Raw genomic sequence first — 17,523 nt, forward strand, 5'->3', positions numbered from 1 at the left:
CGATGGAATACTTTTTTTTAACAACTGTTAAATAATTTTTTTCATCCGTAATTTTTTTTTGAAAAATACTTTAGAATCAAACAAAAATTAAATTTAACACTAACAAATTATCTAGCTAATCAATTTAATCCTTAAAATTTTTAAAATTGATTAATTAAGTCGAGTTTTATAATTATCTACTTTGACATTGTTAATAAAATGACAATAACAACGTCGTGCCAATATGGTCCAATATCTTTTGAATTTTTTTCACCAACATATATCGATAAACTTTATTTTAATTGTTATTCAATAATTAATTTAGTCATGAGTTTTATAATAAAGTAAATTAACTTAGTCTCTTATGTAGATTATTTCTTTGATGAAATTAGTAAAATCCTAAAATAATGATGATCATTATCTTTTTCTTCATTGATTAGGTTAAGGAATCAATAAATAAGGGATTTGAAATAATAATAAAAAAGTGGAAATGCTTTGTGTCACTCATGCTTCCAACCTTCCTGCAATCATATGATTCAACAAATAAATAGTTAAGCATTACATTTTTTTCCAGATTGCTACAAACATTAAGCATAAAGCTTACAAGTTAATCTCATTTTCTGGCTTCCATATCCGAACAAGTTTGTCATAGAATGAGCAAGTAGCCACAATTGGTTTGGTTCTCTCAACTCTGTGATTTGCTTCACCTTTCTGCCAATCTGCTCCATATGCCAGGGAATCATGCTTCTTGTAAGTTTCCAACACTTGCGCTTCGTTGCCCTTGATGGACACAATTGCAAAACCATTGTGCATACATGCAGCCAAGACCAAGTTTGGAATGTACGGATGGTGCTTCACCCTCCAAACTCCTCCCCCTAAGCCAATTGAAGTCTCATTAACAGGTTTTGAGATTGTTCTCAAGTCCCATACCCTCAAGGTTTCGTCGTAGCTACCGGTTACTAAGCTATTTGGATCATGAGAACTCTTTTGAATGCAACAAACACCCATTTTGTGAGCTTTGGAATTCTGAAATACCAGACTGGAAGGACCATCCCTTAAATCCCAACAACTGAATTTACAATCATCAGAGCCAGTATATACCAAATTTGGTTGGTGGATATCAAATGCGGTTGTCCAGAGTTCAAAGTCATGTGCCTTCCATTCTTCTTGTATTTCCAACTTGGATTCAAGGAAAAAAACAATGGATACAGAGCCATCAGAAAGCCCCACTGTCATGGATGTGCCTGAAGGGTTCCAGTCCAAATCTGAGAGAATATTAGAATAAGATGTCAGTTATACATGTATCAGTTACTGTCTAATCTTTTTGGATAGTGCCATTTGTGGGGGTTTGGATTTCACCTACAAATAGGATAATGTGTTCTTTCAAAGCTTAATTGTCGTTGTTATTTCTTAACTTGCACAAGCTATGTCTCATTATCAACTGAGGTAGATGTGGATATATATTATTAATTAATTTATTATGGTACTATATACTATACTATATACACCTTAAAGTTGTGTTATTTTATTCCACTTCCTTTGGAAAATGAAATATTAATGGTATGCTTTGAGTTTGTACTTATTGAGAATGAGAATGTTTTGAAGCAAAGACTATGAATTGGGATATTTGTTAACAAAGATGACTCATCTCATGCATTTTCTTCGCTTTTTAATATTGATATTGGACCCATGCCGGTGTATGAGAATGATATGGGGGTGGGAGGTGTCTAACAAAAATGTGGGTTCAGGGTAGTAGGAACTCGGACCCTTCGAGGACAGCAAGCAAAACCCACGGTCCGATTTCTTTGCGTTTGTATCTGCTTGGAGTGGAAGCAAAACCCACGGTCCGATTTCTTTGCGTTTGTATCTGCTTGGAGTGGAACTCGGACCCTCCGAGTTGCATGCAAAATTCTTCCTTGTGATATCGTTGGGTCCGATTTCATGCATACGAATTTTCATCTCTCACCCAAACAAATCGGACCATTCGATTTGTTACTAAAAATTTAAAATTCAAAAAAAACGCAGGGTCCGATTTCCTTCTGCCCAAACTGACAAAAAACCTGTCCCACAAATATGTCTGTTTCACCCCTAAATCATATCGGAGCAAAGCACACACATGCCCCCATTTCCAAAAAATTGAGCCCATTTTCTTTTTGGGGGTCATGTAATGATATCTTCTGTACTGATAACGATATATACTGTAAAATTGCAGCAAAAATTTTAGTACTACTATGACATGATAGTGAATTTATTAACCGAATCCCCAAGTTATTATGAGTGTTATTTCTTTTTCGGTCTTGAGTTATTGTGAGTTATTTATCAATCACCTTTATTTTCTTCTTCTATACTTTTCATAGAGTTATATTCAGAAGGAAACGGTCCATGAAATGATTTTTGGCAAACACAATATATTAATTACTTTTAAAAATTGTGTTTATGAGCAATGAAGATGTTCATATAGTTGCCCTTAAGCTTCCTAGTTCTTAAGAGGAATGGAAAAGATGCAATATAATATATACTTTAACCACATAGAATTTCCCTTAAAAGTAAAGTATAAGCTAGGTATAAGTAATTTTTAAAAAGTCAACTATAAACTAGGTATAATGAATAATGCAGTCCACAATTTCTCATTGCAATTGGAATCAAATTTTTTTCTCCAAAATTAAGGAATTCTCCCCTCTTCCTTACTTGTTTTACAATCAAAATGTGCCATATAACATTGTCTCATTGTAATTGAAATTAAATATTTCCCTCTAAAATTAAAGAATTATTTCCTTCTCTTTACTAATTTAGTAATTTTACAACAAAAATATGCCACATGTCACTCCCTCGTTGCAATTGAAATTAAATCTTTCCCTCCAAAATTAAAAGAGTTCTCCTCTCCTCCCTCTTTCTTTTTCTATTTCTCTCATTTCTTCGACCACTCTATCTATTTTAAATATCATTATCAATATCAATGACTAATTACTAATTTGACAATTAAAATATGCAAAATGACATTCTTTTATTGCATTAAAATTAAAATTGAAATATTAAAATTAAAATTGAAATATATCTATATTATGTATTATATATTACTATCTAATTTAATAATCAAATGTATCACATGACACTTTCTTATTAAAATCGAGAGAAATTTTTTTTTTCAAAATTAATAAACTCCCTTCTTAAATTCTCTCATCTATCTCCATTTTTTTATTTCTCTCTACTATTTTTACTCTATATATAATTTATATTTTATATTAGTAATTTGACAAATCAAAATATGTCATCGGATATTTTTTTACAATTAAAATAAAATTTTTCTTCCAAAATTAACAAACTCTCACTCTCATTCTCATTCTTCATCTTTATCTTTCTCTCTCTTTTCTCTCATTCTTCTATCTTTCTCTTCTACAGAAAATAAAATTGACAAAATAATATAATTTAAATAAAAAATATTATTATTAGAGAAAATCTCTACATACAAGTGTTTTGCGTTTACAAGCTTTACAAGTCTGAAGAGAACGAAACCCACTAAACGCGTTGCTTATGTGACGTGCCTCTTTAACAGACTTTTAAATCTATTCAAATCAATTAACGCGCAAATATATAACTTCTATTTTTCAAAAGATTTCGTTTCTTTTTTCGAGTTTCTTGCCAAATTTGTTGAATCTCCTTCGTGCGTTCTCTCTTTGCTTCGTTTTTTTTCGATTTTCATGGTTTCTGAAATCAAGTTTTGAAATCGTTTTAAAGATAATGGAACTTCAGAAATACACCCAAACGATTACATAAATACACCCAAACGGTTACAGAAAGGATTACAGAAATACACTCAAACGGTTACAGAAATACACCTAAAGGATTACAGCAATACACCCAAAGGATTTAAGAAATACACCCAAAAGAGGGGGAGACAGTATATTTCTTTTTGAAATCTTTTAATATTTTGCTGATTATGGATGAGGCATATGACAGAGACAATCTAGAAGAAAAACCTAGAGGAACAGTAAAACAGTATCTTGAATAATGTTTCTTCGTTTTTTTTAGTGATTTTTTATGGAGATTTATATCTTTTCTTCTTGATTTCTTCTACTCTTCGCGAAGAGTTGGGGGGGAATGCATGATAGTTAGTATTTAGTGATTTTTTATGGAGATTTATATCTTTTCTTCTTGATTTCTTCTACTTTTCGCGAGGGGGGGGGAATGCATGATAGTTAGTATTAGTCAAGAACAGTACCGGTTGTTCCACGTGATCCTTATAAAAGCCAACTGTAGAATCCTTTGCTTTTTGAACCCAATTATCAAGATCAGAACTTCCCATCAAACTACTATGTCGCAAGAGCCAAATGGAACAGGCAGACAGACCAATTGCACCACATGTATAGCCGATCCAATATTGGGTTATTTTCCTTGGTTTTCTGTGGTTGGTAACCTGAAAAAAAATAGAAACAAAAAATTCTAGCAAAGAATTTTGTCAAAGTCATTCGTAAACCAACTAGTTTTACCCTAACAAATAGTTGATTCATTGTTCAACTCATTGTTCTCCATTTCAACAGCCTCTAAGGAGCCAAGGAGGCAAGGTTGGAGGGAGGAGAGACTATAGAGGCTCAAGTAGTATCAAGCATGTATGTACTCATGAATTATAAAGTCCAACAAATAACACCTGATGGTAGGGTTTACTAATTAACTTCTTCACAATTCACAAAGTTAAGAAAAAGGGTCCTAACAGTTGGTTCACAGGTGAAGACAGGAGAGACAGGGAGAGAATGTGATAAAATAACAAGATGAAAAGTTTGGTAAGCCAACTCTGGGAAAAACCACATTTGAAAACTATAATCAGTTAATCACCAACAAATATCTATCATTCCGATATCTGAGACAAGGAGACTCTAGTAATACATAGTGATTAAACAGCAATTCCTTTAGAGGACTCCGTAGTGTGTCTTTTGTAAATGTTACAGAAGAAAAATAGCTATGAGTTCACGAGTGCTAAACAGCAATGGAAATAAAAATTACCAATACTAAAAGAATTAGCTGCTGGAAATTGAACGATGAACTTATGAGGAATAGATCCTTTTTTATTCTTGCTCACAATCTTAAGTTACAAATAGTTTACAATTTATACTTTATACACAGTTTAACCATTAGAAGGCCAGTTTTATACTTTTATTAGTAGAACTCTAATATATAAACACTTTCTCAGCTACCATACAAATATAAGCAAAAATTTATGACAGTCATCTCCTTGAGAATTTGACAAGACATCATAAGATAGAAGCTCTTACAAGAACAGATATGTAAGAATCCAGCTTTTGTAAGTTTTGATATATAGAATTGATAGCATCCCTGATTTCACAATCTGTCCACTGGGAATCCTCCTGATTTATTTCCGGCAGCTTCTTAAACAGTAGTGGAATTGAATAGCTTCCATCAACAGAAGAATCAGTCTGAAAAGTGAATGTTGGTTCCAGGAAGAAAAGGTTAAATATGGAAAAAAAATTGCCAAATACAGGTTGAAAATTTACTAGCATCCGATTTCTGAACACATAAACAAGTTACAAGCATAAATATTTGCAGAACACACACATATTTGAATATCATGACTAAAGATGCTGAAAAACTGTAAATCTTAAAGAGTGTATCAAAACAAAACCATGATAATAACGAATGAAAACAATAAAATAAAATAAAACCTCTGATTTAGATTGCCAAAACTGGAGATTCTTCTCTATACTATGCAAGTTCAACAAAACATGTTCCCGTATATCCTCCAATACACCATGCACTCTAGATTCCTTTATGATCCTGCAAGATAACATCATCATAATCAAAACCTAAACCTAGCATTCATTGCACGTGAAAAAAAAAAGAATTATACAACGCGGAGAAATTAAATTCACGAGTAGAATCGAAGCACGTGACATTGATTTTAATTCAGTTAGAAGTTATCGGAAAATGAAAATGAGCATACATGGAAGAGTCGCGGAAATTGGAAGGGAGAGGAAGAGGTATATATGCATTGGCGGTGGTGGATTGATCGGAAAGGAGCGGCGAGGTTGGAGAGGAAGCGGAGGAGATTGGATGGATGGAAGGGGTAGAAAGCGCGAAGACGGTTGCGGAGGTAGTTGGAGTAGAGTGAGACGATGGTTACGTTGCTGGTTTTGGTGGATTCGGTTTCCGCCATTAAGTTTGAAGTCCCACATCGGTGATGTATATTGAAGAACAAGAGTTTATATAATTAATGAGAAGCAATGATGTCTGCCAAGCATTGGCATCACTATTATACAATTGGGCTTGAATGGGTGTTTGTTGACCTGTTTTCTCGTACCGAGTTGGGCCTCGGTTGTGCTTGACTCACAACAATAAAGAGGGAAAATGGGTCACTACACCAGCCCGCCTTTCATTTTTTTTATTAATTGAATTTTTTTAACAACAATTAAAAAAAATTGTCTTCATATATTTTCTTTTGCACAACCATTAAATAATCTTTTCTATTCATATTTTTTTGGAAAACAAAATTTTAAAATCAAATAAAAATTATATTTCACACTAATAAAATTTATAGCTAATCAATTTAATCTTTATAACTTTTAAAATTCATTAATTAAGTCGAATTTTATAACTATCTAGAATAAACTAGTAAAATAGTAATCCAAAATTTATATTGTTGACAAAAAAATTCACAAAAAATATTAACAATAAATAAATCTCCTTATAACTTTTAAATTTCATTAATTAGGTCGAGTTTTATAATTATCTAAAATAAACTACTAAAATGGTACTCGAAAATTTATATTATTGACAAAAAAATTTACAAAAAATATTAACAATAAATAAGCTTCTAAAAATTTTAAAAATGAGGCGAAAAGAATCAGATATATATATTTTAAAAATAGATTTTAGAGATCAAATTTTTTATTCAAATATTTATAACATTGTTCTAAATTCTTCGCTTGACAAGTCTCACTTCGGTCATATATATTAGAGCACACGGGTTTATAAAACTTATGAGAAGGTGTAACATTTTTCGAACTTAATAACGCGAGCTTGTGACCTGAGCGGGGGCATTATTGTGATGGAACATGGATTTGGATATTCTTCGTTGGGCTAAATGGGTTTGCAATATGCTGTCATGTCCTCTCCAAGATGAGAGTTGGATCTCGGGACTTGGGTGTAAGCTAGAGGGTAAAGAGTTAACAGGCTGCTGCACTCTCGACCCACATGGCCTGGTATCAGTTATCACTGTCTAATCTTTTTGGATAGTGCCATTTGTGGGGGTTTGGATTTCACCTACAAATAGGATAATGTGTTCTTTCAAATCTTAATTGTCGTTGTTATTTCTTAACTTGCACTAGGGGTGCACATGGGGCCGGGTGAAGCCGGGTTTGCCGTGACCCGAACCCGACCCTAAATAATGATCGGGTCTATTTATGAGACCCTTACCCGATCCTAGACCCGATGAAATCGTGTTACTTTCGGGCCACACTTAAGCCGGGTCTAAACCGGGTGAAGCCCGGGTCTTGATCAAGTTTATCACGACATCACCAAAAATTAGATTCTACATCTTTTAAACCTCTAAATTTTGGAAAATAATTATTCCATAACATTGCAACATTCACATAATAATAATTTAGAATCTAATAATAATAATTTAAAGTTTCATAATAATAATTATATCAATTACACATTAAACATTCAAAGTTCAAAAGACAATTAAAACAAAGTTAACAACCAACACAAGATTAACATAATAATAATAATTTATATTGTCATACCAACCAATAACAACAAAATATTAAGTAGTAAACAACTACACGGGTCCAACGGGTCGAAACCAGGTGACCCGAGGCTTGGCCCGAACCCGATTTAATAAATAATCGGGACCATCAATTAAAATTTCGGGTCTGACCGGATCATAACGAAACCGAACCAAATTAATCTCGAAGTCATCGGACCCGGTCCGGATCTTCGGGCCAGACCGGGTCTTGTGCACCCCTAACTTGCACAAGCTATGTCCCATTATCAACTGAGGTAGATGTGGATCCATATTATTAATTAACTTATTATGGTACTATATACTATATACACCTTAAAGTTGTGTTATTTTATTCCACTTCCTTTGGAAAATGAAATATTAATGGTATGCTTTGAGTTTGTACTTATTTAGAATGAGAATGTTTTGAAGCAAAGACTATGAATTGGGATATTTGTTAACAAAGATGACTCATCTCGTGCATTTTCTTTTTGGGGGTCATGTAATGATATCTTCTGTACTGATAACGATATATACTGTAAAATTGCAGCAAAAATTTTAGTACTACTATGACATGATAGTGAATTTATTAACCGAATCCCCAAGTTATTATGAGTGTTATTTCTTTTTCGGTCTTGACTCTTGAGTTATTGTGAGTTATTTATCAATCACCTTTATTTTCTTCTTCTATACTTTTCATAGTTATATTCAGAAGGAAACGGTCCATGAAATGATTTTTGGCAAACACAATATATTAATTACTTTTAAAAATTGTGTTCATGAGCAATGAAGATGTTCATATATTTGCCCTTAAGCTTCCTAGTTCTTAAGAGGAATGGAAAAGATGCAATATAATATATACTTTAACCCCATAGAATTTCCCTTAAAAGTAAAGTATAAGCTAGGTATAAGTAATTTTTAAAAAGTCAACTATAAACTAGGTATAATGAATAATGCAGTCCACAATTTCTCATTGTAATTGGAATCAAATTTTTTCTTCTAAAATTAAGAAATTCTCTCATCTTTCTTATTAGTTTTACAATCAAAATGTACCACATAACATTGTCTTATTGTAAATGAAATTAAATATTTTCCTCTAAAATTAAAGAATTATTTCCTTCTCTTTACTAATTTAGTAATTTTACAACAAAAATATGCCACATTTCACTCCCTCGTTACAATTGAAATCAAATCTTTTCCTCCAAAATTAAAAGAGTTCTCCTCTCCTCCCTCTTTCTTTTTCTATTTCTCTCATTCCTTCACCACTCTATCTATTTTAAATATCATTATCAATATCAATGACTAATTACTAATTTGACAATTAAAATATGCAAAATGACATTCTTTAATTGCATTAAAATTAAAATTGAAATATTAAAATTAAAATTGAAATATACCTATATTATGTATCATATATTACTATCTAATTTAATAATCAAATGTATCACATGACACTTTCTTATTAAAATTGAGAGAAAATATTTTTTTTCAAAATTAATAAACTCCCTTCTTAAATTCTCTCATCTACCTCCATTTTTTTATTTCTCTCTACTATTTTTACTCTATATATAATTTATATTTTATATTAGTAATTTGACAAATCAAAATATGTCATCGGATATTTTTTTACAATTAAAATAAATTTTTTCTTCCAAAATTAACAAACTCTCACTTTCATTCTCATTCTTCGTCTTTATCTTTCTCCCTCTTTTCTCTCATTCTTCTATCTTTCGCTTCTACAGAAAATAAAATTGACAAAATAATATAATTTAAATAAAAAATATTATTATTAGAGAAAATCTCTACATACAAGTATTTTGCATTTACAAGCTTTACAAGTCTGAAGAGAACGAAACCCACTAAACGCGCTGCTTATGTTACGTGCCTCTTTAACAGACTTTTAAATCTATTCAAATCAATTAACGCGCAAATATATAACTTCCATTTTTCAAAATATTTCGTTTCTTTTTTCGAATTTCTTGCCAAATTTGTTGGATCTCCTTCGTGCGTTCTCTCTTTGCTTCGTTTTTTTTTTATTTTCATGATTTCTGAAATCAAGCTTTGAAATCGTTTTGAAGATAATGGAACTTCATAAATACACCAAAACGATTACATAAATACACCCAAATGGTTACAGAAATACACCTAAACGGTTACAGAAAAGATTACAGAAATTCACCCAAACGGTTACAGAAATACACCCAAAACAAGGGGATACAGTATATTTCTTCTTGAAATCTTTTAATGTTTTGCTGGTTAAGGATGAGGCACATGACAGAGACAATCTAGAAGAAAAACCTAGAAGAACAGTAAAATCATATCTTGAATAATGTTTCTTCGTTTTTTCTGGTGATTTTTTATGGAGATTTGTATCTTTTTTTCTTGATTTCTTCTACTTTTCGCGAAGAGTTGGAACGTTTCTCTAGAATCTTAGTTTGTTTTGAATGTTCCTTAAATCTTGACGGTTTGCGTTTTGATTGAGGAAGAAGAGGAAGAGTGAACGTGTTGTGGAAATGTGATTAAGGCGCGTGCGTTGGACGCTTGATTCTAAAAGAGTGGTGTGCGTGTTTTTTTCTTGGACTTGAAGCAACTTATATAGCTTGTAAACCAAAAAGGCTTGTATGTGTAGCAAGCTTCCTATTATTGTTATTATATACATAATTTTTTTATTTAATTTTAAATTTTCACCGCTTATATTTCTAATCTATATTTTCATTTCTCTTCTCTTCATTCGATATTCCTTACACACGTTTCGGCCGGCCTGCTAACTGACAAACTCGGCTTAACTTCTTCATGTTCCAACAAATTTTCCGGGCTTTCACTGCTATGTGTGCTTGCCATTTTGCTTCAATACATCATATTCATCTTCAAACTTGACATGTGAAATCATTTCATAATCATGATCTGCTGTTCTATGTCCTCGGCCACGACCTCTACCTCTCCCCCTACCCCTTCCTCTGCCACTAGTATTTCTGGCCTCTAGCTGCACAAATTATAAGATAACATAAAAAAAAACTGATATATTACTGCGGATTCATACAAGAAAAAGGAGAAGTCATATAACTTCTAATTTGAAGTAATTTAAAACATTTGATACATTACCATCTTATTTCTCTTTTGCTCCTCATCGCTGTCATTATCATCACCTTCCGCAACTTTCCTGATGTAAGATATAAGATAAACAAAATTCAGCGAGAATAGAACATTTTCAAAATAACAAACAACAGAATCAAGCAAAGCACAAACCTCCTCTTAGGGATAGAACGATCATCACCCGTCGCACCAGAACCACCTAAATCAGGAACCTTGTTGAGAATATCTTTCAGAAAATCAAACACATTAAATGTCTGGACACAATGCTTTATGCAAAGGCAAGGATTCAAGTAATTGAAGCTATTATCTTTCAAGGAATTATGGAAGTATAAGTACAAGTAAAATTTAGATAGTAAAATAAAGAATTTAATTTTGATGAGCAGTCAGTGTAAAGCAGTTCTACACGTGAATTCAATTACGTATTGTCACATCAGCAAAATAACCACCTTTTAGTTTGATTGCGTGAATGGTTATCCAAAAGAACGAATATGATTGGACAATTGTGTAGAATTTTTTTACTGTCAGGTGCATCAAAATTAAATTTATAAAATAAAATAAAAATATTACAAGCTTAAATTAAGATGGGAAATAACAATCTAAATATTGTCCTTATCTCTGATGGATTTTAATTGTATTCTACCTAAGTGCATCACAAATCAACTAGACTATAGAAAATATCAATCATTGTTCCATTCTTCTCTTTGAATGGAGAGGAGAGGCAGGAAGAATATAGAAGACAAGACAATTTTTCCATTTCAACAGCCTCTAAGGAGCCAAGGAGGCAAGGTTGGAGGGAGGAGAGACTATAGAGGCTCAAGTAGTATCGAGCATGTATGTACTCATGAATTATAAAGTCCAACAAATAGTTTACAATTTATACTTTATACACAGTTTAACCATTAGAAGGCCAGTTTTATTAATAGAACTCTAATATATAAACACTTTCTCAACTACCATACAAATATAAGCAAAAATTTATGACAGTCATCTCCTTGAGAAATTGACAAGACATCATAAGATAGAAGCTCTTACAAGAACAGATATGTAAGAATCCAGCTTTTGTAAATTTTGATATATAGAATTGATAGCATCTAGCATCCCTGATTTCACAATCTGTCCACTGGGAATCCTCCTGATTTATTTCCGGCAGCTTCTTAAACAGTAGTGGAATTGAATAGCTTCCATCAACAGAAGAATCAGTCTGAAAAGTGAATGTTGGTTCCAGGAAGAAAAGGTTAAATATGGAAAAAAAATTGCCAAATACAGGTTGAAAATTTACTAGCATCCGATTTCTGAACACATAAACAAGTTACAAGCATAAATATTTGCAGAGCACACACATATTTGAATATCATGACTAAAGATGCTGAAAAACTGTAAATCTTAAAGAGTGTATCAAAACAAAATCATGATAATAACGAATGAAAACAATAAAATAAAACCTCTGATTTAGATTGCCAAAACTGGAGATTCTTCTCTATACTATGCAAGTTCAACAAAACATGTTCCAGTATATCCTCCAATACACCATGCACTCTAGATTCCTTTATGATCCTGCAAGATAACATCATCATAATCAAAACCTAAACCTAGCATTCATTGCACGTGAAAAAAAAAGAATTATACAACGCGGAGAAATTAAATTCACGAGTAGAATCGAAGCACGTGACATTGGTTTCAATTCAGTTAGAAGTTATCGGAAAATGAAAATGAGCATACATGGAAGAGTCGCGGAAATTGGAAGGGAGAGGAAGAGGTATGCATTGGCGGTGGTGGATTGATCGGAAAGGAGCGGCGAGGTTGGAGAGGAAGCGGAGGAGATTGGATGGATGGAAGGGGTAGAAAGCGCGAAGACGGTTGCGGAGGTAGTTGGAGTAGAGTGAGACGATGGTTACGTTGCTGGTTTTGGTGGATTCGGTTTCCGCCGTTAAGTTTGAAGTCCCACATCGGTGATGTATATTGAAGAATAAGCGTTTATATAATTAATGAGACGCAATGATGTTTGCCAAGCATTGGCATCATTACTATACAATTGGGCTTGAATGGGTGTTTGCTGACCTGTTCTCTCGTACCGAGTTGGGCCTCGGTTGTGCCTGATTCACGACAATAAAGAGGGATTTCAGGTCACTACACCAGCCCTTTTGGCCAATTGGCCTTTTATTTTTTTAATAATTGAATTTTTTTAACAACAATTAAAAAAAATTGTCTTCATATATTTTCTTTTACACAACCATTAAATAATCTTTTCTATTCATATTTTTTTGGAAAACAAAATTTTAAAATCAAATAAAAATTATATTTCACACTAATAAAATTTATAGCTAATCAATTTAATCTTTATAACTTTTAAAATTCATTAATTAAGTCGAATTTTATAACTATTTAGAATAAACTAGTAAAATAGTATTCCAAAATTTATATTGTTGACAAAAAATATTAACAACAAATAAATCTCCTTATAACTTTTAAATTTTATTAATTAGGTCGAGTTTTATAATTATCAAAAATAAACTACTAAAATGGTACTCGAAAATTTATATTATTGACAAAAAAATTTACAAAAAATATTAACAATAAATAAGCTTCTAAAAAATTTAAAAATGAGGCAAAAAGAATCAGATATATATATTTTAAAAATAGATTTTAGAGATCAATTTTTTTATTCAAATATTTATAACGTTGTTCTAAATTCTTCGCTTGACAAGTCTCACCTCGGTCATATATATTAGAGCACACGGGTTTATAAAACTTATGAGAAGGTGTAACATTTTTCGAACTTAATAACGCAAGCTTGTGACCTGAGTGGGGGTATTATTGTGATGAAACATGGGTTTGGATATTCTTGGTTGGGCTAAATGGGTTTGCAATATGCTGTCCTATCCTCTCCAAGTTGAGAGTTGGGTCTCGGGACTTGGATGTAGGCTAGAGGGTAAAGGGTTAACAGGCTGCTGTACTCTCGACCCACATGACGTGGTATGTTTTGCTCATAAACCATCACTTTTTTTTTTTAACTAATTTCTTTTTAATAAAAACTTTAGAAGTAGATTATAGTTGATTTTTTTTTAACAATTAAACAATGTTTTCCGTTCATAATTTTCTTTTGCACAACTATTAAACGATGGAATACTTTTTTTAACAACTGTTAAATAATTTTTTTCATCCGTAATTTTTTTTTGAAAAATACTTTAGAATCAAACAAAAATTAAATTTAACACTAATAAATTATCTAGCTAATCAATTTAATCCTTAAAATTTTTAAAATTGATTAATTAAGTCGAGTTTTATAATTATCTACTTTGACATTGTTAATAAAATGACAATAACAACGTCGTGCCGATATGGTCCAATAGCTTTTGAATTTTCTTCACCAACATATATCGATAAACTTTATTTTAATTGTTATTCAATAATTAATTTAGTCATGAGTTTTATAATAAAGTAAATTAACTTAGTCTCTTATGTAGATTATCTCTTTGATGAAATTAGTAAAATCCTAAAATAATGATGATCATTATCTTTTTCTTCATTGATTAGGTTAAGGAATCAATAAATAAGGGATTTGAAATAATAATAAAAAAGTGGAAATGCTTTGTGTCACTCATGCTTCCAACCTTCCTGCAATCATATGATTCAACAAATAAATAGTTAAGCATTACATTTTTTTCCAGATTGCTACAAACATTAAGCATAAAGCTTACAAGTTAATCTCATTTTCTGGCTTCCATACTCGAACAAGTTTGTCATAGAATGAGCAAGTAGCCACAATTGGTTTGGTTCTCTCAACTCTCTGATTTGCTTCACCTTTCTGCCAATCTGCTCCATATGCAAGGGAATCATGCTTCTTGTAAGTTTCCAACACTTGCGCTTCGTTGCCCTTGATGGAAACAATTGCAAAACCATTGTGCATACATGCAGCCAAGACCAAGTTTGGAATGTAGGGATGGTGCTTCACCCTCCAAACTCCTCCCCCTAAGCCAATTGAAGTCTCATTAACAGGTTTTGAGATTGTTCTCAAGTCCCATACCCTCAAGGTTTCATCGTAGCTACCGGTTACTAAGCTATTTGGATCATGAGAACTCTTTTGAATGCAACAAACACCCATTTTATGAGCTTTGGAATTCTGAAATACCAGATTGGAAGGACCATCCCTTAAATCCCAACAACTGAATTTACAATCATCAGAGCCAGTATATACCAAATTTGGTTGGTGGATATCAAATGCGGTTGTCCAGAGTTCAAAGTCATGTGCCTTCCATTCTTCTTGTATTTCCAACTTGGATTCAAGGAAAGAAACAATGGATACAGAGCCATCAGAAAGCCCCACTGTCATGGATGTGCCTGAAGGGTTCCAGTCCAGGTACAAGCACATAGAGTCGCTGATTTTTTCACTGATCATATGCTTTAAATTAATCCCTGCCATAGCATCAATATTTATCAATTGAAAAAACTCTTATTAGAAACATTCCTTGGCAAAATAGAAACTTATGTCATAGAGAAACCAAATCCTAGTGCACTATTATTGTAATTGAAAACAAAAGTGCTACAATTACGAATAATACCTGCTATCAAGCTTAGAAAGAAATGAAGATCTAAAGTTGGATTGGTTTTGAAATATTCAAATAGTGTTAAGGAAGCTTAATGAAGAATATATCAATACCTTCAACCCCGTTACAGCTACTTTCCAGCACATGAATTCTCAAGTATCCATCAGCATCAGCTTGAGAAAGAAAAGGATTTGAATGCTGTCCGGGCGGGCTCCACTTTATGTCGAAAATGCCAGAGGTCTCCACACTGCAAACCAAGTCAAGGTGGTCATCACCACCAGCTATGTCACTGCCATCAACACTGAAGAGAGAAATGCTTCCATGTCGACTGGGACGGTCACCTTCTTGGAGATTGTATGTGGAGGCAGCCAGAACATGGTGGTACGAATCATGTGGACAAAACTCCACAGCATCAGCATTGCCATCCAAATAGTAATGTGCTATATCCATAACAAAATGGGGTTTGTCCAACTACCTTAGACACCAACCACGCATTAAACAAAAACCAAGTCATGTGATTGAATCAATGAACGTAAAATCGTTAACAAAAAGCTACATTGTTGACAATCAAAGTAGAAAATAAAGATCAAATGATTGATAAGTCAATATATCTTCTTAAAATAGTAATTATTCATAAGAAAACAAGGGAGTGACGTGATTGGGAACTTATATCAAACACATGGTGGGCAACTTATGAAGTATCAGCATAATAACAAGTAACAAACACCATAATATACAAACTCAAAGACTTCTCTTTCTCCTAACATATTCTCATTTATCTTTTTCAATTTGATCAAAAAAATCTATTGCTGCTTTACGTGATTTACAAACCTTTTCTTTGGTCCAAGTGTTTCTTCTTCTTCTTCTTCTTCTTCTTCTCTCTCTTTCTCTTTGGGCCTGTGCTTTTAAAAAGAAAAAAAATATTCCTAGAATTCGTTTCCTCTGACCAAAAAAACTCTTTGTTCTAATAAATTTTTGAATAATCACTCAAATTAAATTTTAAAAATGTTAGATAGAATACATTTCTAAAAGATAAAAAAAGATAGATTTTCTTATGGAAGAGATTAATTTTTTAATAATACCTTTAATTTATTAAAAATTATTTATTTAGTGTACATGTTGAAAATTTTATTAAAATTAATAGAAAGACTAATTTATTTAACAAAAAACATTTTTGAAAAATTAAAACGGTGTCCCACACTCCCAATTATTGAAGGATATATATTTATATATTTATTTTTAATTAGAACTATCATTGCTGAGTTGCAGTCATACCATACATTCATAGCTCAATTATTAATTTATTATTGTACCTTCAATTTTTCCTTTTGACTGTTAGCTCCAAAGTCAAAGCACCATGTTTATTTTGGTTACTCTTTGACAAGTCAATGATAAATTTATTCTAAATCAAAATTTTATTTAAAAATTTATTGTTAGTCAATTAATTATTATATACACAAAATAAAATTTAAATTTTTATATTTATTTAAATAGATAAATAAATTAACTACTAAACTAATTCAAATGGATTAAAGTAGCATGTTTATGATCATGACTCAATCTCATATGATTGCCACATTTGTATGCGTTAATTGATATTGGCATTATTTCGATCACTTTTGAAAATTTAAATGTAAATTACTTTTATTAAATAGTATCATATAATAAATTTATGTTAAGCATTTTTAATACATAAAATATCATATACCTAATCAATTTAATTCATATTAAAAGTTTAAACAAAAATTAATTAAACTTTTGAAACATATATAAAATGTAATGTGTTATAAAATGATACAAATATTTTTTTTTCAAGCTGTATAATCTTATTAGAACAAAAAATAATATAATAAATAACTATTTAAAGTTCAATAAAAAAAACTTTATATCTAAATAGAACATATAAAAATAATTTATTTTATCCATTAAATATATGTACTAATAAACCTATTATATAATGTTATATATAATAAAAATTTATCTATCCTCTAATTTTCACAAAACGCAAAAACATGCAATTGCCTTGTAGCTATTAAACAGTGACACATATACGTTTTTTTTTTTTTTTTACCAAAAATATGAAGACTCGAATCCGCAACCTTTTAGATGAGAATGAGAGATTATGTCATTTGAACTATTAGCACTGAAACACACACGTTGTTATAGATAGAT

General features: G+C 31.6%; 3 protein-coding genes across 4 annotated transcripts; all 3 read right to left on the reverse strand.

Annotated features, from left to right (window-relative positions):
• Window positions 1–450: 450 nt before the first annotated feature.
• Window positions 451–1,938, reverse strand: LOC140180994 (uncharacterized). Its single transcript, XM_072223085.1, has 2 exons — window positions 1,773–1,938; window positions 451–1,244 (listed from the first exon to the last, which is right to left on the reverse strand). The coding sequence occupies exons 1-2, from the start codon at window positions 1,936–1,938 to the stop codon at window positions 580–582; spliced, it is 831 nt and encodes a 276-aa protein (XP_072079186.1). The 3' UTR covers window positions 451–579.
• An 8,591-nt stretch (window positions 1,939–10,529) lies between these two features.
• LOC112765708 (uncharacterized) lies at window positions 10,530–11,905 on the reverse strand. Its single transcript, XM_072223086.1, has 4 exons — window positions 11,840–11,905; window positions 10,961–11,073; window positions 10,817–10,874; window positions 10,530–10,697 (listed from the first exon to the last, which is right to left on the reverse strand). The coding sequence occupies exons 1-4, from the start codon at window positions 11,903–11,905 to the stop codon at window positions 10,539–10,541; spliced, it is 396 nt and encodes a 131-aa protein (XP_072079187.1). The 3' UTR covers window positions 10,530–10,538.
• Window positions 11,906–14,372: 2,467 nt separating this feature from the next.
• On the reverse strand, window positions 14,373–16,374 carry LOC112766579 (uncharacterized). 2 transcript variants are annotated; one of them, XM_025812474.3, is made up of 3 exons: window positions 16,183–16,374; window positions 15,465–15,822; window positions 14,373–15,220 (listed from the first exon to the last, which is right to left on the reverse strand). In XM_025812474.3, exons 2-3 carry the CDS (start codon window positions 15,799–15,801, stop codon window positions 14,502–14,504), a joined length of 1,056 nt encoding a protein of 351 aa, XP_025668259.1. In that variant the 5' UTR covers window positions 15,802–15,822; window positions 16,183–16,374; the 3' UTR covers window positions 14,373–14,501. The 2 variants fall into 2 exon arrangements, with proteins under 2 accessions (XP_025668259.1, XP_025668258.1); XM_025812473.3 differs by having other exon boundaries at window positions 15,465–15,826.
• Window positions 16,375–17,523: the final 1,149 nt, after the last annotated feature.

This window comes from Arachis hypogaea, chromosome 17 (assembly GCF_003086295.3).
Source record: "Arachis hypogaea cultivar Tifrunner chromosome 17, arahy.Tifrunner.gnm2.J5K5, whole genome shotgun sequence".
In the NCBI taxonomy this organism is placed as follows: Eukaryota; Viridiplantae; Streptophyta; class Magnoliopsida; order Fabales; family Fabaceae; genus Arachis; species Arachis hypogaea.

Coding starts and splice junctions, on each gene's coding strand:
- LOC140180994 (XM_072223085.1), bottom strand. CDS start 1,938: ATGAAAATTCGTATGCATGAAATCGGACCCAACGATATCACAAGGAAG. Junction 1,245..1,772: donor AAACGCAAAGAAATCGGACC/GTGGGTTTTGCT, acceptor ATATTCTCTCAG/ATTTGGACTGGAACCCTTCA.
- LOC112765708 (XM_072223086.1), bottom strand. CDS start 11,905: ATGCTAGATGCTATCAATTCTATATATCAAAATTTACAAAAGCTGGAT. Junction 11,074..11,839: donor ATTCTTACATATCTGTTCTT/GTAAGAGCTTCT, acceptor CTTTGCATAAAG/CATTGTGTCCAGACATTTAA. Junction 10,698..10,816: donor AGCAAAAGAGAAATAAGATG/GTAATGTATCAA, acceptor TAATTTGTGCAG/CTAGAGGCCAGAAATACTAG.
- LOC112766579 (XM_025812474.3), bottom strand. CDS start 15,801: ATGGATATAGCACATTACTATTTGGATGGCAATGCTGATGCTGTGGAG. Junction 15,221..15,464: donor TAGCTGTAACGGGGTTGAAG/GTATTGATATAT, acceptor ATGCTATGGCAG/GGATTAATTTAAAGCATATG.